The sequence below is a fragment of the Silene latifolia genome, chromosome Y (assembly GCF_048544455.1).
Source record: "Silene latifolia isolate original U9 population chromosome Y, ASM4854445v1, whole genome shotgun sequence".
In the NCBI taxonomy this organism is placed as follows: Eukaryota; Viridiplantae; Streptophyta; class Magnoliopsida; order Caryophyllales; family Caryophyllaceae; genus Silene; species Silene latifolia.
The window spans coordinates 347,185,101-347,209,816 of NC_133538.1; the positions used below are offsets into that span (position 1 = coordinate 347,185,101).

The 24,716-nt window shown below is 40.3% G+C and overlaps 2 protein-coding genes across 2 annotated transcripts; both read left to right on the forward strand.

Annotated features, from left to right (window-relative positions):
• The first annotated feature begins 17,489 nt into the window (after positions 1-17,489).
• On the forward strand, positions 17,490-18,624 carry LOC141631575 (uncharacterized). Its single transcript, XM_074444228.1, has 2 exons — positions 17,490-18,172; positions 18,294-18,624. The coding sequence occupies exons 1-2, from the start codon at positions 17,490-17,492 to the stop codon at positions 18,622-18,624; spliced, it is 1,014 nt and encodes a 337-aa protein (XP_074300329.1).
• A 2,118-nt stretch (positions 18,625-20,742) lies between these two features.
• On the forward strand, positions 20,743-21,453 carry LOC141631576 (uncharacterized). Its single transcript, XM_074444229.1, has one exon. The coding sequence runs from the start codon at positions 20,743-20,745 to the stop codon at positions 21,451-21,453; it is 711 nt and encodes a 236-aa protein (XP_074300330.1).
• The last annotated feature ends 3,263 nt before the right edge of the window (positions 21,454-24,716 follow it).

Below are 24,716 nucleotides of genomic sequence, written 5' to 3' on the forward strand. Positions count from 1 at the left end.
TCATCTGAGGAGGAAATCTAAGGGCTAGCAACATCTGCTCAATAAACATCCATTCAATAGAATCGTATACTTTCTTAAGATCTATTTTCATAATACATCTAGGGGAACAAGTTTTCCTATTATATAATCTTACTAAGTCCTGACAGATTAGAATATTATCCACAATCTCTCTCCCCTTGATAAAAGCACTTTGGTTTGGAGTCGGACCCAATTTTCACTGTTTTATGTGAGAATTGACAATTTCATGTCGGATTTAGATAACAAATTAACAGCAAGTGAAGTTAAATTTATGGGAAATTAATTGCATGTGATAAAAGAGATGATTAAATTAAGTTTATGTACCATCATCTTCTTTTCCATTTTAATCGACATCGAATCCTTCATCTCTTCTCCATTTTAATGAAAATTTCGTCTTTTCGTCTTCATATTTATCCCTTCATCTTAATTTTCATTGCGTTTTGAAGAGGATTCATTGAGTGATGACAAGATGACATGAGAGACTGCGATTGAGAGGATAAGGGAGGTTACATAGGCGGAGTAAGGCGGAGTTATTGTGAGGATGAGTGAGGGGTTTGATTGTGTGGAGGGGTAAGTGAGAGGATGAGGGAGGCGGAATTAGTGAGAGAATAAGGTTTAATTGTGAGGGTGAGTGTGAGGTAGGCGGTGTTGGTCGAATATTTGAGGGTTTGATTGTGACAATAAGGTTTGCTTTGTGAGGTGGGATATCTATAGGAGGCTGATATTGTATGGATTTGGCTACGGTTTGATTGTTTAAGGCTTATATTGTTTCTAAGTCTTTGGACTGATATTATTGTATATAAGGTTGATATTCTATGTAATCGGCCCATTTCGTAAATGATTGATAACCCACTGTCATAGTAGTTTTAATGTATTGTTTAGTAATTTACGGAAACCATGCCTTCTTATTATGGACTAAAGGGATATGAGATGTGTTGTTGGGTTTATATTTGTTTTAATGTGAACCATGTGTTCAAATATGTTATTAATGAACACTAGCATAGACCCCGTGTAATGCATGTACGGTATTTACAAAGTTTTATCTTTTACTCCTTAGTATATTATTTATTGATTGTAAATTGAGAATTGATTATTCGTATTTTGATTTGAAAAAAATTTATAACAATAAAAATAATAAAGAGAATTAAGTAATGACATAAAACATGATTTTAGTAATGAATACTCCATATTATTTTTTACACAAAATTAATGATATTATTTTATAATTTTTTTAATACGGTAGCATATATCTTTTAGCCACGGATTACCCTAGAAAGAACGATTTTTTTATTACCAAAAAATATAGGGGCAAATTCTAAATAAGAATGTGCATTAATATAGGAAAGTAAATAAAAGATCATATCAAAATAGGGGAAGTGTTTTAGGTGGGAAAACTTTGGGTTTTTCCTATTCTTTTATTATATAAGGGATTACGTAAGTTTATTTTATCAAAGTAGATATGTTGTTTGAAAATGTAAATGTGTGTATATCAATATTAGCATATTTGATATGTAAATTTTCTTTCATATAATTTATCGTTTAGTATATGTTTGACGATTATAGTTGTTTCGAGCCAACAAACAACACGGGTTTAAAATTATTATCATTATAAAAGAAATAAAATATAAAATATTCATCTATAATTATTAATAGTTTATAATTGGCAATCCTGATTAACGATAACCTTTTGTGTTTGCCAAATGTATCTTTTCTACTAGTTATCTTTATCTATAGAATTATTAAAGTAGTACTAATTTTAACCATGCGCTAAGTTAACAAATACTCCGTAATTTATTTGGGTTGAATTCGAATTGGTTCATTTTAATGATGTTATATTAAACAAGACGGGTATGTTTCTAGGAACATTTATATATTTAACATAAAAAAATAATAATAATTATATATGAATATATTTTATTTTATTTCTTTTTATAATGATAACTAGTTTTACTCCCGCGCAAAAAAATGCACGGGTAGGTTTTAAATTATCATATACTGACCTTGTATGAATACAATTAGATATAATATTTATTTTATCAACAATTAAATAAAAAAATATGAATTGAAATTAAATTAGAGAATTGACATTGAGTTAAATTGAAATGTAGTAATAATGAATTAAATAAAGTACCCAAACACTTGTAGAGAATTTGTTGAAAATTTTAACTAATTGTTGTTAAGATCATGGGTAGGCCCCACTTTAGTAAATTACTTTTATACCCCTAAAATCAGTAGCCAATCACAATTCTCAAAAAAACTTGGCTTTTATACCATGTAGATAATTTTAAACCCGTCTTGTTTGTTGGCTCGAATCAACTATAATTGTAACACCACCGTACATCAACGTGACTTACCAAGGACCACCCCAATGTATGAAAGTGTTACCATCTCGGTTTTCCGAGGTAAGTAGATCAAATAAACAAAAGTAGAACATATATATTAAATAGATTTATACTTTACATGGTTAAACAGCGGAATAAAGATACAACATAAACAACTATTAAACTACAAAGCGTGAGTGACGATTACATCTACTACGGTAGGGTGATGACTTGATTCCCTTCCAAGCCCCGCAACAACCAGACCAGCTGCACCTGCTAAGACAACTGCTCACCATCCCCGAATGGATCACCATAGTTATAAAACACAACACGGGGTCAGTTTAGTGCATAACCAAAATAAGACAAGTACGATAAACGTAAACAGCTGTCACAATCCACCTCCAACTTCCAATCTCATCATATAACTGACTACACACTAAAGTGTGTAGCCCTGCAAGTGGGGGACCGCAACCTTGTCCACCTAAGCCCCGCTCATCAACGAGTGATAACCCTGTTCATTAATGTGCACATCCCCTCCTGTGGCGGGTTCCTCAGAGGGAAAAACTAGGTCGTGAAGCCACTCCCTTAAGTGACTCCACTCAGCCGAGGACACACCTCGCGAACATCACCAACAACCATCACAACACCACCACCAAACTCCAATCCAACAACAGCAGATAATCATGATATCAATCGTACAAACAATTACAACACAATCTTAAACCAATTAAACAGTAAACCGAGTAGGGAAACCTTACCTTATCTCTAATCCATGAAAATGCATCCAACAACTAGCCAAGCAAGACTCCGAGACGAATCCTAAAAACAATAACCACCTTCTATTACACGACTACCCCAAAGACCCTGAAAGACAACAACGAAACGGCGACTTACCTTGAGACGCGGACCGAAGTCGATAACGATGACATCCTTACTTGAATACTCCACGCATAAACCAATCCCCATGCTTGAGTAGGTCTTGGCTAGATGAGAGTGTATAGAGAGGTGGGTGATAGGTGAGAGGGAGATATGTTAGGGTTAGAGATATAGGGAACCATTGAAAATGAAATGAGATTTACCAACTTGCGTTTTATAATTACGCGTCAACAGCGGCGATACTCGGTTGAGTACTCTCATACTTGGCCGAGTATGCCTTAGTCGGTCGAGTGTTACCACTACTTGGCCAAGTAGTCCCTACTAGGTCGAGTAAATAGATACATAGGTCCTTTATCCTCTCGCCTATCCCCTCCTACGGTCTTTTCTGGTCAAACGGTCGGTCAAGAGGTCCTTAAACAGGGCGGGTATTACAGTCTTCTCCCCTTAAAAAGAACTTCGTCCCCGAAGTTCATCTCATACCTCCTAACATAGCGACAACACCTAAGAAAGACCCTTCACTTCACTACAACGAACGCCACCTAAAGTTTAAGACACATAAGACACCTAAAAAGGTGGTTTTTCACGACATTCTTGACAAGGCTTCGACGACCATAAAGCATCACTATACCGTTACTGTGTTCAACTACTCAATGAATTATGTGACAGGTTAAATTCAATTGTACTCATTACATCCGTTAAGTTTGTAAGTGTAACACCCCCATATTCAGAGGAGCCTTAACTAGGCCTTCCTTAGCATATAAGGGCGTTACCATCTGGGTTGCCCGAGGATAGTAATTATCAAATATCGATAAGAGAACTATTATGTTATATTACAAGTGATTTAAACCAACAAACAATATAAAGATACAACTCAAAGCTACACTCTAAAGCTATCAAATCTCGTGAAGACTCATCCCTGCCCGGACTCCAGCTATCAACAACATCAACACCTGTTAAGACAGACTGCTCACCATAAGGGATCACGACAGACACATAACAAACAAACAACCACACAAGGTCAGTACTGAGATAAGATACGACAACAACAACATAGCTATTAACACGACACGACACTAACAATCTCACACACAATCACCATAATCCAAGCAACCTCTGTCACTGACTGTTCACTAGACCAGCCCTGCCAGTGAGGGACCGCAGCCGTTCCCACCTAAGCCCCGCTCATCATATCGAGTGATAACCCTGTCCATTAATGTGAACATCCCTTTTGTAGCGGGTTCCACAGAAGGCGAATCAAGGGCGTGAAGCCACTCCCGCAAGTGACTCCACTCAGCCGAGAACGCATAACGAGAACCAGAGACAAACAGTCACAATCACCGCCGTCACAATACAAATATGATATTAAACAATCACAATACAACAACAACAACCGACACACTAGACTATCTACAGAAACTGAGTAGGCGAACCCACCTTTAAGCAACTGCAACCATTCCATGCCGACATATAACATATCCAGTAATCAAGCAATGCCTATAACCACAATACAATCATCTATTACTATCAAGCAAACCCTAACTGCAAAGATGAGGACACGGATGATGATTATGACATACCTATAAGGAGAAACCCAAAGCAAAAGACTGCTACCCGACTCAAGTGACGCTCTCCTAAGGCACAAGGATCTTCAAAAGGCTTCCATGGAGGTTTCATGGTGAAGGGAAGGGAAAGAGGCGACTGAAGGATAGGAGGAAAGTGGCGGAAATGATTTGCGGATATAACAAAACGCGATATAAAACCCTCGCTGAAAACTCGGTACTCGATCGAGTACCCAACATACTCGATCGATTGGCCCCCTACTCGATCGAGTAACCTAGCTACTCGATCGAGTAGCCTCTACTCTATCGAGTACCACTCTTAACACGTAACCCAAGATAGTTTTGGCACGCATTTCTAAGACTACTCCCTCTCCCAAGGTCAGTCAACGCTGGTCAAAGGGTCTCTAAAAGGGCGGGTATTAGAGTCTTCCCCCCTTAAAAGAACTTCGTCCCCGAAGTTCAACTCACCTATCTCAACACACAAGACACGGAAAAACACGACATCACCATTCTTCCTACTCGAGTCATTACTCCCCGGAAATACCATCCCCCATGTCATCATCATCACCGTCTAACGTTCTATTCAAACCGACTCTTACAACTATCATGTAAACATTGTCATCATCAACTGTCACTCTATATGTATACCTCTACTCTTACAAACTATCATATATAAAATATCAACCTCGCAATACAAATCAGCACAAACAACCATCACCCATCATATGATAACAACTATCAACCCGAAACATATCTCTTATCAACTTCATGCCGCACAACTAATACAACCATGTTACTTAACAACGCGATTCTATTACGCCACATTGCACCACAACTATCTCCTTATGACTGTCCTTTAAAACATACTATCACATTCACTTTAATGAACTAAAGTAACTACTTACACTTCATATAAGTAATGTGATCAAAGTACTATAAAATTTTGTAATTAAACAACAAAACATTATAAACAAACAACAACATAACTTCAAAATTAGCCTTTTTATTTTGCGACATTACTCTTCCTCTCTAAAAAGGAACTTCGTCCCCGAAGTTCACCACCAAAAATTACAACACATATTACCTATTACTTGCTTCATAACATGAATTAGAAACATATTATTTATTATGGACATTACTCGCTAGGCATATACTTGTTAAATTATAAATCATACATAAACCATCGGAATAACTAGCCGTCGTCGATAAAGCACGCTAATATCGTATGCACAAACGTATGAAGAGATGTAACTTCAATGGAGCAATAGAAATATGGCATATGTAATATTAAAACAACAAGAGACCGTCACCACTTCACTACTTTTAACAGATATGCATATAAAACCGAAACTTGACGTCCAACATATGAAATTAACGGTTCATAGGTGTTACTACGCACTAATAACTACATTAAACATCAAACTTGCAATTATAAGACAATTGCACACTTTTAATTTTCGAAAACCTCCTGTAACAGTGCTACTCGATCGAGTATGTAGTGGTACTCGATCGAGTGCCATGCTACTCGATCGAGTGTCTTGGCTACTCGATCGAGTAGCCCGAAGATCAGAATGCTTTTTATCCCTCTTTCCTGCAGGTACTCGATAGAGTACGGGGTACTCTGTTGAGTACCTATAGGCCAAGTTGCCTTATAAAATTTGCCATAAATCAACATACATATACATAGTCGTCATATAACTCGAGTCGGGATGACTCCCCGACTCCCAACATCCTGCAACAAGGTCAAAATATCAAATCCGGCCTTATGGGCAACAATACAAGTCCATAAACCAAGTCTCAATGAAAACAACTACCAACATCTAACAATGCTACCAACATCTAAAACCAACGACCATAAAGAAAGATAAAACAAGGAGCATCACTCCTGCTGCTGCTGCTCTACCATCACCTCATCATCACTACCACCTCCAGAAGTACCCGCTCTCGATGACCCAATCCCCGCATCTACTCCTGCTCCGGCTCCCGGTCTCACGTACCATGGGGTCAAGCCACCGTAGGCAAAGGACTGAGGTGTCCCCCACGTCGACTGATCCACCCCGTAGGAGTGGAAAACCCATGTGTAGTCCCCAACTCTACTCCACCAAACCGGATGCGGTCCCTCGGTCCCTATCCCCTGAGTGTACGCCATCTCGTGCATGTTCCTGAGTGTCAAAGAAGATGACACTCTCTCCGCCAAGTAGCTGGATCGCGTCTCCGGGGTGTCGAGGTAAGGGTAGCACGGAAAAGGATCTTGCTGCTGCTGCTGTGGTGCTACCAGCCGTGGCCTAGTCTCCGAGGTCCTCTCCCTCACTCGACGGGGTCCTCTCCTCAACCTTGGTCTCTCCACCACCACGACCCCCGCATTCTCGCCCTTCTTCGGCTCTGGCATCACCTCGAGAATCGTGTCGTCGATGAGGTATGTCTGCAGCTGGCGGGGTCTATCAACATCCTCCTCCTCCTTCTCCTCCTCCTCATCATCAGAGTCCACAGTCACTACCGCCGGCTCTAAGGGCTCCGTCAGTGGGAGGTGCTTAGGAGCTGGAATTTCCATCCAACTCATGCCCCACACCCTCCAAGCTAGGCTACCGTCAGCCAAGGTCCTCAACCATTTCAGGTCGAGATAGTAGTCACGGTCCATAGTGCGCACTGGGGTAGCTAGAGGCACGTACTCCGAAGAAGCCTCAAAAGAGGTTAGCTTTTCAGCTAACCGAGTGGCGATAGCGCCACAACTCAAGTACCGGGAAGAGGCGGTAGCCATCAAGGCAAGGGCAGCACAAACCATGGAAGGAGCATTAAAGACCACTTTCCTGGCACGCTCCGGGTTGAGGTAAGACATCAGAAGCAACAACTCATGATTATTCAGTTTACTGATATCCGGTCTATCATAAAGGAGGTTTGAAAGAGAACGGAGAAAGACCCTCAAGGTAACATGCTGAACGTCATTAATTAACATGTTACTTGAGGTAGGAGCTGGCTTTCCAGTCAGACAAGGCATTAGGCGGCAGACACCGCACTCAGCAGAAATATCAGTGATACAATCCTTGGGAGGCTTGGCCAACCCAAGGTGAGATGTAAACAGATCCATAGTCATCAGAAAACTGGTGTTCATTAACCTAAACTCAACGGTCTGGGCCGCTGGGTCATAGCTAAAGGAGCTCATAAACTCCAAGGTAAGAAAAGGATAAGAGTGTTTCCTCAGCCTATACAACCGAATAAGGCCCAAAGTCTCAAAAATGTGACGGACATCCGACTCTATCTCCAAATCCTCCGACAAAGTAGTATCTATACACCACGTCGGTCTCATTTTGCGTTTTTGCAAAACTACAAAACGCTCTCGCTGTTTGAAATCGACAAAAACAACAGAAGGGTACTCCGGAACTGCGGGTACCACGGGTCCACTCCCTTCCCCAATCTCAGGTTGAGTAACCCTCCCCCGTTTACTTTGACGGGTTCCTACATTTGGTCTCGGCATCTGTGTTCATCACATGACTTAAGCAACTTTCATAAACACGTAAAGCATATACTTCATGTAATTTGGACTTTACATACTCAGCTAGGTACACAAATTTACCAATAAGTTCGACATGTGAAGCACATAATTCATGCCATTAACTTTGAATACTCAGCTAGGTACACACATTCACCAGCAGTTTCCCAAATTTGATATATAAACTCGGTTTACAGCTACTCATAAACCACAATTGTGAAAATTTTATCATGGTGAATACGCATGCTCAACAAATTCTAACATCCTAGCATGATTCTCATGTTACCCTATACACACACTTAACAACATGTGAAGCATTTGAACAAGCTCATGGAAAGGTAACTTAGAACATATCATCATCAACCTTCAATATTAGGAACAACAACTTAATTAAACTTTTCAGACGGTCTCTACAGCTGTAACAATTTTGACATATTCTTCATCATTCATCATCCCTACTATCATAGTGAAGTTCAACCTTTACTTAAACAGTCATATACAACACCAAATTTCAGATATAACAAACGAATTTCCTCTTGGGGCACTTTTAAGACGGAGTTTTAAGACAACTTTTTAAGGTGAAAATCATCAAAATCCATCCTTCAACATGATATAAACAATACATAGGACTCAATTCCATCATCTAATCGTTGTAAAACAATCAAAATCAATTTCGATTTTTGTAAACCCTAGAAATTTCGGTTCCCATTTTGCAATTTCTAGTCTAATTTACAGCAATTAATCACCAACAATCATACAAGGGAAGCATGTGAATCCTATTACAACAATTAAAAGCAACAATCTATCCATGTGAATCGAAAATATCAGATTGTTTCACCATTCTAACACATTCAAATCAATAAATCATGTCAATTAGGAAGAAAAGCATACCTTGATTGAGTAGCAAAGTAAAGAAATGAAATTAAACAAAGAAATCAACCCCAAGAATCACCACCAACAAAGGATGAGGAAAGATTTTGAGAGGAATTAGGCTTAGGTTTTTGAAATATAGAAGAAGAATGAGAAGAATAGAAAGAATAGGGGTTTTAACAAAACCCGTAAGATTCACTGTACAGTAACCTACTCGATCGAGTGTCTAGGGTACTCGATCGAGTACCATCCTACTCGATCGAGTAGGCGCTATTTCGTCGAGTATCTGCAGAAATTTTTCCACATCCCGACGTCATAGCTTCCGAACTAGATCGAGTGAGGTTTACTCGGTCTAGTAAGCACTCGCACTCGGTCAAGTATAGTTAAATACTCGGTCAGAAATACGAAGTAACTTGAAGATTCCTGCAAAACAACATCACGTGTCGATTCCAAACTAAGTTCGGAATTCGGCACTAATTATCACACTCGTTCACGTATTACAATCATTACTCACGCATAACGTAACGCCTCAACTAATAAGGTGTATGTCACATTACGCTTCACAAATTACCCAACTCGGTTTACCTGCTACCAAATCATTCATAAACATAATCACGTCATCATATTACACTTAAAAACTCGCCTTAACATATCGCTACCAAACTCGCGTTCACAATAACATGAAACATATAATTAACATTAATTCATTCTTTCATATAACATATAATTGCATATCCGCATAACAAACTAATCTATCATGTTCTACATTCAATCATAAGAAAATCATCTTACACAAATCAATTATTACGCAGCGGAAAAATTTCAACCAATAAACAAGGCATAAATGCATTACTATATGCTATGTTTTAAATTATAACTCAACAATTCTATAACTATCATCATCGTACTCACGGTAGGGTTTATAAACTTGTACATGACTACCGTCACCATCAACTTACAGCAAACACCAGCATGTTCATCCTTCTATTATAGCACACCTATTCACATTCCCACGCATTTCTATCGAATAAACTTTTGTCACGTATTTCGAAATCATCGCACAAGCTCACTAATCATGCCAAAACTTCACTAAGCACGGCCCAAATACATCTATCACATCCTTATTAACTCCAACCAAGGCTCAACTACAAGTAGCACCGACACAATTAGCATACACATCACACATATACACACGGACTCCACATTCCCGTACCATGTGACTGGCTTAAGTATCATGGGCCGAGATTTTGAAATGAGGGTGCCTACTCACCCAAAACCTAGCATCAGCTAGGGCTCCCATTACACATACACCAGGTTCATTTTATTAGACTCACTACGTTCATTATTTTTATTTGTTACAGGTTCCAAAATCGTCGCTCTAATAACACTTTGTAACACCTCCATATTCAGAGGAGCCTTAACTAGGCCTTCCTTAGCATATAAGGGCGTTACCATCTCGGTTGCCCGAGGATAGTAATTATCAAATATCGATAAGAGAACTATTATGTTATATTACAAGTGATTTAAACCAACAAACAAAATAAAGATACAACTCAAAGCTACACTCTAAAGCTATCGAATCTCGTGAAGACTCATCCTTGCCCGGACTCCAGCTATCAACAACATCAACACCTGCTAAGACCGACTGCTCACCATAAGGGATCACGACAGACACATAACAAACAAAGAACCACACAAGGTCAGTACTGAGATAAGATACGATAACAACAACATAGCTATTAACACGACACGACACTAACAATCTCACACACAATCACCATAATCCAAGCAACCTCTGTCACTGACTGTCCACTGGACCAGCCCTGCCAGTAGGGGACCGCAGCCGTTCCCACCTAAGCCCCACTCATCATATCGAGCGATAACCCTGTCCATTATTGTGCACATCCCTTCTGTGGCGGGTTCCACAGAAGGCGAATCAAGGGCGTGAAGCCACTCCCGCAAGTGACTCCACTCAGCTGAGAACGCATCTCGAGAACCAGAGACAAAAAATCACAATCACCGCCGTCACAATACAAATATGATATTAAACAATCACAATACAACCACAACAACCGACACACTAGACTATCTACAGAAACTGAGTAGGCGAACCCACCTTTAAGCAACTGCAACCATTCTATGCCGACATACAACATATCCAGCAATCAAGCAATGCCTATAACCACAATACAATCATCTATTACTATCAAGCAAACCCTAACTGCAAAGATGAGGGCACGGATGATGATTATGACATACCTATAAGGAGAAACCCAGCAAAAGACCGCTACCCGACTCAAGTGATGCTCTCGTAAGGCACAAGGATCTTCAAATGGCTTCCATGGAGGTTTCTTGGTGAAGGGAAGGGAAAGAGGTGACTGAAGGATAGGAAGAAAGTGGCGGAAATAATTTGCGGATATAACAAAACGCGATATAAAACCCTCGCTGAAAACTCGGTACTCGATCGAGTACCCAACATACTCGATCGAGTGGCCTCCTACTCGATCGAGTAACCTAGCTACTCGATCGAGTAACCTAGGTACTCGATCGAGTAGCCTCTACTCTATCGAGTACCACTCTTAACACGTAACCCAAGATAGTTTTGGCACGCATTTCTAAGACTACTCCCGCTCCTAAGGTCAGTCAACGCTGGTCAAAGGGTCTCTAAAAGGGCGGGTATTACAGTAAGCATGTGACAACTCATAACATGGAAGCTAAAATAAAGATGAAGCATAGAAGAAAATATGAAGCATAGAGAAACTTGTCAAACCATTAGAACTTTTAACCGCGATGTTATATACCCCTCTAAAAAGGAACTTCGTCTCCGAAGTTCATTCTACCCGTCCACCAAGCTCATACATATGCAAGAAGACAACAATCATGGAACATGTATCCTATCAGAAGGCAAGTACGATAACCCCATAATGTATGTAATTAACCACCTTCTTCATGCAATTCAAAGAGACAAGATACTCAATATAAATAGAGAGATGCGAATAGTATTATGATATCACTGCCCTTCAATCAATCCTGACCATCGTTAATGCACACATGCCACATCTCATATTACTGTTACCGTCGCATCCTAGATTTCTATCATAAATCGTGCTCATATAAACACGACGTATCGCATATAGTCCGAACTCATTACTAAAGTATTGAAACATGCACTTATCACAATAGCTACCCCATTAATTCTATAACAATTTACAACAACAAAGAATGTATTTTCCAAATGGTCGGCCGAGTATCATGGAGTACTCGGTCGAGTAAGCAATACGCGAATTTTGAAATCTAAAACACACATCAAAGATCATACCTGCTAAGAGTGAGATAGCACATAGACAACACAAAGTTCCGGTCTAAAAGTCTTAACATAGTGCGGAAAACAAGTAGCGGCCTTATGGCCCGTTACAATCATCCAAAATAAAAGAGTACTACAAAGCATAGCAAATCTCCAACAACAACCAAGCAACAAGTCTAGAGATACAACAGAAATCAAATATCTGCACCCTCCTCCATCTCATCACCACCTCCGGTGCTAGATGTACCTGCTCCAGATGTCCTAGCTCCGTGAAATACTCCAGCTGAGTAGCCTCCACCGCTTAGCAGACTGCCATAGTTGGCTCCCCACGGTCCCGCGAGGCAGCCAAACTCCGTCTCCTCTAGTGGTCTCCAAAATCTAGTGTCAACTCCATAACTATGGAAGACTCCCATGTCAACTCCGGGTCCTCTCCACCAAACCGGATGTGCCAACTTTGTCCCTATACCTTGGTTGTAGGCCATCTCGTGCATGTTCCGGAGCACCAAGGTAGTGGAGATCCGTTCAGTCAGGTCACTAACCTACATCCTAGGGTCGTGGACGGTGAGGTAGGGCGAGTACTGTGGTGGGTAAAAGCTCGGTGCAGAAAAAAAGGGTTCAGTCTCAGCCTCGGCCTCCCTCGATGCTCTCCCGCTACGGCGCTCACAGGGTGGAGGAGCGATCGGCTATTTCTCCGTTACGGTGATAGGCTCAGGTAGATCTAGCAAAATCCTGGGGTCAATCAAGTAGGACTGTGGGTCGGGTCTACGCTCACCACTCCCCGGGTCATACTCTGTCAAATGGTCAACCACGGGTAGGTGCTCGGGGGCGGGAAGCACCATCCACATGGATCCCCTCACTCTCCACGTATACGACCCATCCTCTAACTTCCTAAGCCATCTGATATGACACCAATACTTCTCATCCATCGGAGGGATGGACTCAAATTAAACAACCCAGTACCCGACGAAGGTGGAGCCTCAAAGTCAGTCAGTCTATGAGCCAAGTGGGTTACTATAGCCCCAAAAGAAATATGACGGTTCGAAGACCGTGCCATATGGTCCAACCTAGAGCACATGACCCCGGGAGCACTATAGTAAAAAGGCTCTCCCCAGCAAAGGTTAAGGTAGGACATCAACAACATGACCTCATGAGAGTTCAACTTACTCATGTCATCCCTTGCAAACAAATGGCAAGTCATCATCCTAAGAAACATGCGAAGTGACACGTGTTGAACATCATTGATCAACATGGCACTCGCACTCGGAATGGGTCTCCCGGTCAGGTAAGGTAGGTTGTGAGGTGCCCCACTATTCTTTGCCACATCATTAATGTACCCCTCTTTCTTTGTCTCCAGGCCAAGGTGGCCGGCAAACTCATCAAGGGTTATTTCCTGAAGCTCGTTCATAAGGCAGAAAGAAACGGTTTTCCCCTTTACATCATACACAAAGGAGCTCAAAAACTCCAAGGTCAGATACGGGTAAGACTTTTTGCGTAGGTTGTATAGCCCCTCCATCCCCAAAATCTCAAAGATGTGCACTATATCCCCTTTAACCCCCAAGGTTTCCAAAATGTTGGGATTCACACAACTTGTCGGTCTCAGAGTCCGACCCATCAAGGCCACAAAAGCATTTCGCTGCTTAAAGTTAGAGAAAATTACCGATGGGTACTCGTCCACCGGTGGAACAACCGATTCTCGGCTAGATTAACCTGTTTCCAATTGAACATGCAGTTTGCTTCTTAGCTGGGGCTTTGGCTTTCGGCATGCTACAAAGAGATGGATTTCAAGAAGGATATTTTCAAAATTTTGCCATAGTACGGACTGTTTTTCGGATTATTCAATTTTAAGACGGAGTTTTAAGACGAAGTTTTAAGACGGATTTTTCTCTCAAAATAGAAGTCACACTAACCAAAAGAAACAATTTTATCATCAATCAACTCTTAAGAAACATCCTAGGGCAATCTAAGGGACCAAAAATCAAACTTGAAGCAAACCTTAGAAAAATTTTTGTAACATAAGATGAGCGATTTCAAGCATAAAATCGTTTTAGAGGATACATAGGAAGTATTTAATAGAAATTAGAACCCAAAATATCAAAATAAAAGCATCAAACCCGGATTACAAGAGCTAAAGATTCGAAATTTTGAACAAATTTTACCATAAATTGAAGCAAAGTTGAAGAAAAAGATTGAATACTTCACCTTGATTGGGGTTTTGAGCAAGCAAGAATGAAATCCAAATGCGGTCACTACCAAGAATCACCCAAGGTTATTGAGAGAGAGAATTTTGAAGAGTTATCAGGAAGAGAAGAAGTAATGAGGCGGAAATAAGAAGAAAAGAAGAGTTATAGGTTTTTTGAAATAAACCGAGCTGGGTCGCGATAAACGGGTACTCGGCCGAGTATAGCTCACTCGATCGAGTATTTGGTCTCCTCGGTCAAGTATCCAAAGATCAGTAGCACGTATAATCTGTGATTCTGGCTACTCGGTCGAGTGCCTATTTACTCGGTCGAGTGTGGCCTACTCGGTCGAGTATAAACTCTACTCGGCCGAGTTCAACAGAACAGGAACAGAGTTTTAAATTATCAAGAGTTTTTCCTGCAAAATAATTAACGACGTTCGGAGTTCCACATAATTGAGCTCGTCACCGTTAGGCCCTATTTCTATCACAACAAAGTACATCACGAATCATAAACTTCATTACGATACTTATGAGCGACACCTGTTTCTATGAACGTACGTCAACATAGCTTGTCATGCAATTCTTTACACATTCGATACTTAATTATTCCCTTGGAACCCACATACAAACACATTTCAAGCGCGAGGTCTATCATATTCAACTACGCAATCCCTTATCACACATCAACATGCTCACCATCCCCGAATGGATCACCACAGTTTTAAAATACAACACGGGGTCAGTTCAGTGCATAACCAAAATAAGACAAGTACGATAAAAGTAAACAGCTATCACAATCCACCTCCAACTCCCAACCTCATCATGTAACTGACTACACACTAAAGTGTGTAGCCCTACCAGTGGAGGACCACAGCCTTGCCCATCTAAGCCCCGATCATCAACGAGCAATAACCCTATTCTTTAATGTGCACATCCCCTCCTGTGGCGGGTTCCACAGAGGGCGAAACTAGGGTGTGAAGCCACTCCCGCAAGTGACTCCACTCAGTCGAGGACGCACCTCGCGAACATCACCTATAATCATCACAACACCACCATCAAACTCCAATCCAACAACAACAGATAATCATGATATCAATCGTACAAACAATTACAACACAATCTTAAATCAATTAAACAGTAAACCGTGTAGGGAAACCCTACCTTATCGCTAATCCATGAAAATGTATCCAACAACTAGCCAAGCAAGACTTCGAGACGAATCCTACAAATAGTAACCACGTCCTATTACAAGACTACCCCAAAGACCTACTGAAAGACAATAACGAAACGGCAACTTAGCTTGAGACGCGGACCGAAGTCGACAACGATGACATCCTTACTTGAATACTCCACGCATAAACTAATCCCCTTCCTTGGTTAGTGTCTAGGCTAGATGAGAGTGTATAGATAGGTGGGTGATAGGTGAGAGGGAGATATGTTAGGGTTAGAGATATAGGGAACCGTTAAAAATGAAATGAGATTTACCAACTTGCGTTTTATAATAACGCATCAACACCAACGATACTTGGCCGAGTACTCTCATACTCGGTCGAGTGTTACCAGTACTCGGACGAGTAGTCCCTACTAGGTCGAGTAAACAGATACATAGGTCCTTTATCCTCTTGCCTATCCTCTCCTACGGTCTTTTCTGGTGAAACGGTCGGTCAAGAGGTCCTTACACAGGCCGGGTATTACAATAATCGTCAAACATAAATTGAAATAATTTGACGAAATGCATAAATATAAAAATAAAGTTGCACATAATTATAATTTAAAATAAGAAACATTATATCTTAGAAACCAATTAAAAAATGGACATATTACAAGAATATAGTTATTATTTATGTATAAAACTATAAATACCAACAATGATTTTCTAGTTATAAAACCAATTGGGGAGTACAACTAATAATAACCATCCATATTTCAAATAATATGTAATTTCAAAAACATACTTAACGAATATAATAATTAAAGTTATTTTGAACTTATATGTTTCTTGACAGTTATCAAAAAAAAGATTAATGGAAGGTGGTTATGTTTGATGATTTTTCTAAAGAATGTATTGATTCTTTTTAAGTAATCTATACTCTCTCCAATTTCATTTTATTTTCGAAGAAAAAATCAGATCTGATGATTATTTTTGTTGTTTTTTCTAACGAATATATCATCATTTAATTTCACCAAATTTTTAAAAATATTTTTGATTATTTAATTATTTTGTTTTTTGAGTTGGTTAAATTTATATGGCTACTGTGTTTTAAGTTCACTAATTTCCTTAAATTTTCTGTACAATTTCGTTATATATGTTTTTTTTTCCTTTTAAATCCGTGTCCAAATTATTATGACTAAACAATTTGCTTGTTTTATTTTTTTGGATCTTCATATTATAAGATAATATTGTAATCTTTAAGAAATTAAATTAAATCAAATATCATGAAATCAATTTTCTTTAATGATTGTAAAATCATTAATGAAAGCATAATAGATTGGGAAAGAGTCCTCAGTTAATGAAATCATGAGAGAGAATAATTAATTACTTACCATGTAAGTGGGGAAGTGGGGGACCCCACCCAAATAAAAGTTTTCTCAAATTTTAAAAATCCAAGGACCAATAAGAAGGCTTGAATTTTGATTCTTTTATAATGATAATAATTTTAAACCCGTCTTGTTTGTTGGCTCGAATCAACTATAATCGTCAAACATAAATTGAATGACAAATTCTATGAAAGAAAATTTACACATTGAATATGCTAATATTGATATACACACATTTACATTTCCAATGAGTCTTTTGAGTTTAAACTGCCGGGGATTGGGCCACCCCGACGCAGTTGGAGCACTCCGTCATTTAATAAGACGGGAGGCCCCAACCATGGTGTTTCTTTGCGAGACAAAACTAAGTGGTCGTGAAATGAAGACTGTTCGCGCAAAATTCGATGGGTATGCGGGTTTGGAAGTTGATAGTGTGGGCAGGTCTGGCGGTCTCGCTTTCTGGTGGAGAAAGGATATTGATTTTGAGTTTGTGTCAGCTTCGGTTCATTATATGGATTTTATTGTGAGAGATGTGTCGGGAGATTGGCGAGTGACTGGTTTTTACGGGTGGCCCGCTGTTGCTGATAGGCACCTGTCTTGGCAACTGCTGCGGATTCTTGGGAGGCAATCTTCACTTCCGTGGATGTGTATCGGGGATTTCAATGAGATTCTCTTTGCTAATGAAATGAAGGGTGGGAATCGGGCGCAATGGCAGATGAACAATTTCAGGGAGGCAGTGGAAGAGTGTGGCTTGGCCGATATTCAATATGAGGGTTATGGGTATACTTGGGACAATGGACAAGCGGGGGAGGCTAATAGGCAAAGTAGAATCGATAGGGCGATGGGAACGGGTGAATGGAAAGATAAGTTACGCATGCTAGACTTATTCATCTTGAGTGAGAGTAGTCGGATCATTCACCGCTTAAGCTTATTTTGGATAGACGAGGGCAGAGGGAAAGGTGCATTCCTAAGTTCCGGTTCGAGCAAGTGTGGGTGGGGGAGGAAGGTTGTGAGGAGGCTGTGGTAAGGGGTTTTGACCGGGGGGTGAGGATTTGGTCGAGGCCTTACGAGCTAGTGCGGGGGAACTTCAGTCATGGAAGCAGATAAGTATTGGTAAGATTGTTAAAGCTATTGCCATGAAAAGGAGACAAATTGCTCGGCTCAACGAAGGAGGGAGGTCAGTGGAAGAGGTAAAAAAGCGAAGGATATTGGTGAGCGAAGTGGCGGACTTGTGTCGAAAAGAGGAGCAATTTTGGAGGCAACGATCGAGGGCTTTATGGCTTAAGGATGGGGATCGGAACCCGAGTTTTTTCCATCGACAAGCAGGGCAGCGAAAGGCGAAAAATCATATAGCGAAACTGGTGGATGACAATGGTGTGACGAAAGTGGGTGACGTAGCTGTTTCCGAGGTGGCAACGGGGTATTTTCAGGGCCTGTTTAGGAGGTCGCGGGCTCGGGAATTTGGGAGGTGCTAGTGGGGATGGAAGGACGGGTCACGGCAGCGATGAATAATATCCTTAGGCGTGAATACAGGGAGGAAGAGGTTTTAGAGGCGTTGAACCAAATGCATCCGCTGAAGGCACCGGGACCGGATGGTATGAATGGGCTTTTTTACCAAACTTATTGGCACATTGTTGGACCACTAGTGACACGCACTGTCCTTTGAGTCCTTGGTAGAGATCCTATGCCAGAGGGCCTAAATCATAAGCATATAGTTCTTATCCCCAAAAATAAAGCGCCGGACAAAATTCAAGATTTTCGCCCGATTAGTCTCTGTAATGTGGTTTATAAGCTTATCTCAAAAGTTCTTGCGAACCGGCTGAAGCTTTTCTTAGGTGAGGTCGTATTCGAAAATCAAAGCGCTTTCACTCCCGGAAGATTAATAACGGATAATGTGCTTATTGCGTTTGAGCTTTTCCATTTCATGAAGAATTCTAGAAGTGTGGAAGGTAACATGGCTATCAAGCTTGATATGGCCAAAGCGTATGACCGTGTTGAGTGGGGTTTTTTGGAAGCTACTCTGAGATATATGGGGTTTGATGAGGCTTGGGTGGGAAGGGTGATGTTGTGTGTTTCAACGGTATCGTCGGCCGTTCTCATAAATGGTAATGCGAAGGAGTGTTTTAGTCCAGAGAGGGGTTTAAGACAAGGTGATCCCTTGTCTCCGTACTTGTTCATTTTATGTGCCGAGGTTTTGTCAAATCTCTTGAGGCGTGCGGTAGAACGTGAGGCTCTCCATGGGATTCGGGTTTCGATGATGGCTCCTGTGGTTTCGCATTTACTTTTTGCGGACGATAGCTTCTTCTTTTTGCGGGCTACAATGGAGGAGGCTGCTACTGTTAACCGTATTCTTCGCTGCTATGAACACGCTTCCGGACAGCTTGTGAATTTAAGTAAAACGACGGTCTCCTTTAGCAAGGGGGGGGGGGGGAGAGGATCGACGGGTGCAGATTGCGAATTTCTTAGGCGTGGAAAAAGTGGAGGAACAGGCGAGGTACCTCGGGTTCCCAACCGTGGTGGGTCGATCTAAGAAACCAATTCTCGATATTATTCGTGAAAAGCTTCAAAAGCGATTACAAGGGTGGCGTGGGAAGTACTTGTCTAGGGCGGGTATGGAGGTTCTCATAAAGGCAATAGCCAATGCTCTTCCTACTTATGTAATGAGTACTTTTTGTGATGAGCTGAGGAAATTGATTTCGAGGTTTTGGTGGGGGACGAAGGAGGGGAAAAGGACGATTAGTTGGGTGGCTTGGAAACGGTTGTGCAGACCTAAGAGTATAGGCGGGATGGGCTTCAAAGATTTTCGCAAATCGAATATGGCTCTTCTTGGAAAACAGGTGTGGAGGCTCCTTATAGCTCCGGAGTGTTTGTGGGCACGGGTGATGCGTGGCAAGTACTTCCAAAATGGTAGCTTTCTTGAGGCTCAGGTTGGACACAATCCAAGTTATACTTGGAGGGGCATTGTTGAGACAAGGGAAGGAATGGGCAGAGGACTTAGGCGTAGGATTGGAAATGGGAAAGATACTCTTATCTGGGGTGATGCATGGCTGCCTTCGACCCATTCAGGTAGGGTGGTCTCTTCATGTGTGGTGGGAAGGGAGATGGCGCGGGTGGAGGAGCTCCTAAACAGTGATGGGTGTGGGTGGAATGAACAGAAGCTCGAGGAGTTTTTCCTTCCTTTTGAAAGGGAATGAATCCGTGATATTAAACTTGGGAGGTCGCCTCGACCAGATTCGTGGTATTGGGCGCTCGAAAAGGATGGTAATTATAGTGTTCAATCGGCCTATAGGATGTGGGAAGGAACTGATTTGAGCATGGCGGAACCGTCGAGTTGGGAAAGAGAGAAGTGGATTTGGAGTAAGCTATGGACCACGCGGGTTTGGCCTCGGATAAAGCTCTTTTTCTGGCAATTGTGCAACGACGCGATAGCTACAAAGGTAAATATTTCTTCTAGAGTCGGTAGTGAGGATGCCATGTGTCCTTTGTGTCGGTGTCACTATGAGTCGTGTATTCATCTGTTTTGGGATTGTTGGGTGGCCAAGGGGGTGTGGGAAAGTTTGCGGGTGGGACCTCAGCGGGGGGGGGGCATGGTCATGGGTATCCGTGAGTGGGTGGAAGGAAGGTGGAAGGAGTTGGATGAGGAGGGGCGTGAGCTGATGATGGTGGGGTGCTGGGCTATTTGGGAGGCGAGGAACCGGGTCGTATTTGAGGATACGCGGGTGGAAGTGGGTGCCATAGTTAAGCGAGTTTGGGATGTGGTGGGGGAGATGGAGGGAGCAAGGTTGGAAGGCTTGGAGCAAGAAAAGGGGGATGATAGGAAAGGAGCTGTAGCGCAACAGAAGGGTTGGCGGGTTCCGGAGGAGGGGTGGGTCAAGCTAAATGTGGATGCGGGGGTGAAGGAGGGTGTTGGAGTGGTGTGTCGGGATGCGGTGGGAAGTGTCTGTTGGGGGCTGGCGATTCAAAGGCGCGAAGTGTGGGACCCGAGGATAGCGGAAGCGGTGGCAGTGCTTGATGGTATGGAGGAAGCAGCTCGGATGGGGCATGATAGAATCGTGGTCGAAGGCGATTGTTTAGAAGTGATGGAGGCGCTGAAGCAACGGAAGTCAGGTCGAAGTTCGTTTGTCCTAGTTATAGATGATATTTTAAACATTTGTTCTTTATTTACGTCAGTTAGATGGTCGCATGTTAGTCGGATTAATAATGGGGTGGCTCATGCTCTTGCGCATGTGTTACCGGTGTCGGTAGGAAGATCTGTGTGGAATAGGTGTTTGCCCGATGTTGTAAGCCGTTTGCTTGAGTTATAATATGATTGTACCCTCTTGGGGTTTCAAAAAAAAAAGAATAGGAAAAATCCAAAGTTTTCCCACCTGAAACACTTCTCCTATTTTGATATGATCTTTTTTTTTTACTTTCCTATATTGATGCACATTCTTATTTAGAATTTGCCTCTATATTTTTTGGTAATAAAAAAAAATCGTTCTTTCTAGGATAATCCGTAGCTAAAAGATATATGCTATTAAAAAATAATTATAAAACAATATCATTAATTTTGTGTAAAAAATGATATGCAGTATTGATTACTAAAATCATGTTTTATGTCATTACTTAATTCTCTTTATTATTTTTATTGTTATAATTTTTTTCTCAAATCAAAATACGAATAATGAATTCTCAATTTACAATCAATAAATAATATACTAAGGAGTAAAAGATAAAATTTTATAAATACCGTGCATACATTGGACGGGGTCTCTGCTAGTATTTATTAATAACATATTTGAACACATGGTTCACATTAGAAATAAATAGAAACTCAACAACACATCTCATAACCCTTTAGTTCATATAAGAAGGCATGGTTTCCGTAAATTACTAAACAACACATTAAAACTACTATGACAGTGGGTTATCAATCGTTTGCGAAATGGGCCGATTAAATAGAATATCAACCTTATATACAATAATATCAGTCCAAAGACTTAGAACAATATAAGCCTTAAAAACAATCAAACCGTAGCCCAATCCATACAATATCAGCCTTCTATAGATAACCCACCTCACAAAGCAAACCCTACGGTCACAATCAAACCCTCAAATATCCGACCAACACAGCCTACCTCACACTCACCCTCACAATTAAACCTCATTATGTCAAAATTCCGCCTCCCTCATCCTCACACTTACCCCTCCACACAATCAAACCCCTCACTCATTCTCACAATAACTCCGTCTTACTCCGCCTCTGCAACCTTCCTTATCCTCTCAATCACAGCCTCTCATATCATCTTGTCATCACTCATATAATCCTCATCAAAACACAATGAAAATGAAGATGAAGGGATAAATATGAAGAGAAAAAGACGAATTTTCCATTAAAATGGAGAAAAAGATGAAGGATTCGAGATCGATTAAAATAGAAAAGAAGATGATGGTACATAAACTTAATTTAATCATTTCTTTTATCACATGCAATTAATTTTCCATAAATTTAACTTCATTTTCTGTTAATTTGTTATCTAAATCCGACATAAAATTGTCAATTCCGACATAAAACAGTGAAAATTGGGTCCTATTTTTACCAAATTAATAGGGTCCCTTTTTTTTTATAAAGAATGAGTATATATCTATATTTGTTACCTTTTTATTAAATTTTGTGCTTTTTATTATTTTTATGGCATTTTAATGGTAATCTAATCAGATCCCATCCATATCATTGTTGATTAGAAAATTGATCAATTTTGTACATATATAGACTTTTTAATTAATTAATTTAAATAAATATTGGCTAAATACATAGATCTATGATTTATCATTATTGATGTTAAATAATTCGTGATTTGTTGATTTTTATTTTATTTTATTGGCGATATTAATGCACTGAAATGGTGTTTCTAATGGAGAAGTACTTAGATCTATGTATTTCTAAATTTAAATGGTGGACATAATCAGATCTAAGCTACTATTGTTGATTACTAAATTGTTGAGTTTTTCTAATCCCATATGAACTGGTTAATTAAATTAATTAAAATATACCGATTGTTTCATTTGTAATTTTATTTGATTGAAGTTAATTACAGTAGTAAATAGTCTATTTAAAAAAAAATAGGAAATTAGGCCTTTTCTGATGGACGTGTCGTTGTTCGCCATCAAACACATTTATACCCAACTACTAGCATAGCAAGTAAGTCGGGGTCGATCCATAGGACGGGGCTACTCAAATTGTTCAATCTAATTGTAGTTGTGCTTGGGGTTGTCACAATTTGGTTTGGGTTGATGATTCTAAACTAAAGAAGGCAATGAAATAAAACAAGCAATAAAGCAAATAAAGATGTAAACAAGTAATAAAGGATACTAGGATATCATGGGATCATAGGGGAATCATGGTAAGGTAGCATAAATGAGTTATATAGATGCAAGCAATTTATTATTGTTGGATTTAAGTTAGTTCATGTCATATAATTCATACGAAGATTTGGGTCCCGGAGCCGAGACATTTGTGACTTTACAATACCTACAAGTCGACTTAATTCCTCCTATTAGACTACATGCATGATAAACCAATTCCTAGGAAAACTTACATCTCGGAGCCGAGTCGGTTAAGAATTTACAACACCTACAAGTCGACTTGGGTTTTCCCTATTCAACTCTATGCAAGGTCTAACAAGGCTTGAGTTGGTTTATATCTTACAAGCTTTGTTGAATAGATAAGAGATGGGCAAAAAAGGCAAGGATTCACAGGCTCGCATTTCATCAAACATGATATGTGCATAAGTTGAAGAACAATAATTAAGAATTCATATGAACTCATTAAGCATAAATCTATCCCATGCTTAACTCACCTAATTCCCCACTAATCCTAGTTAAGTAACTACTCACTCATTATCATGGAAGACATGTTATCAATGGTGTCAATCATCACAACAAGTATAAACAAGTTAAAAGAGTGGGGAAATAAACGACAAAGAGTAGAGAGTAAAGAAATTATACCAAACTTAAGATGAACAATTGGAAAGGAAAGAATAATAGAAGAAAACTTGATTGATTGATGAAGAGTTGTCAATTCTCCAATAATAACCCAATAATCTACAATTACCCAATAATAAACTTGAATTACCCAATAATAAACTTGAACAATAATTAAGGAAAGATTAATGTGTGATTTGTGGAATGATTAAAGACTAATCTATTCTAATATACTCCTAATGAAGGATTAATCTAATCTAAGGAAGCTTGCTCTTTTGATTATTTACAAATGGAGTATATATAGTGGTACATCATTAGGTTAAGCAAGGGTAGATTAGTAAATAACATTCTTAATTGTTGAATAGAGCTTTGCAAGTCCCGAGGGATATGCGCGGATCATGTAGCATCTCCTAAGAAGATCCGTGCGTCCTAGCATGCAGCACGTTTGGTCCTGTAAAGGAATCCGCTCGTCCCGAGAGAAAAACGCGCAGCCTGAGCCTCAACCCGAGCGGGTTGATATTGTCCCGAGCGGGTTGAGCTGTAACTCGCTCTACTTGAGCTTGACCCGCGCTGGTTGAGCTGCAGTTTCCCTTTTTCTTACTTT

Coding starts and splice junctions, on each gene's coding strand:
- LOC141631575 (XM_074444228.1), top strand. CDS start 17,490: ATGGTGTTTCTTTGCGAGACAAAACTAAGTGGTCGTGAAATGAAGACT. Junction 18,173..18,293: donor AAGGTTGTGAGGAGGCTGTG/GTAAGGGGTTTT, acceptor TGCCATGAAAAG/GAGACAAATTGCTCGGCTCA.
- LOC141631576 (XM_074444229.1), top strand. CDS start 20,743: ATGGGTATCCGTGAGTGGGTGGAAGGAAGGTGGAAGGAGTTGGATGAG.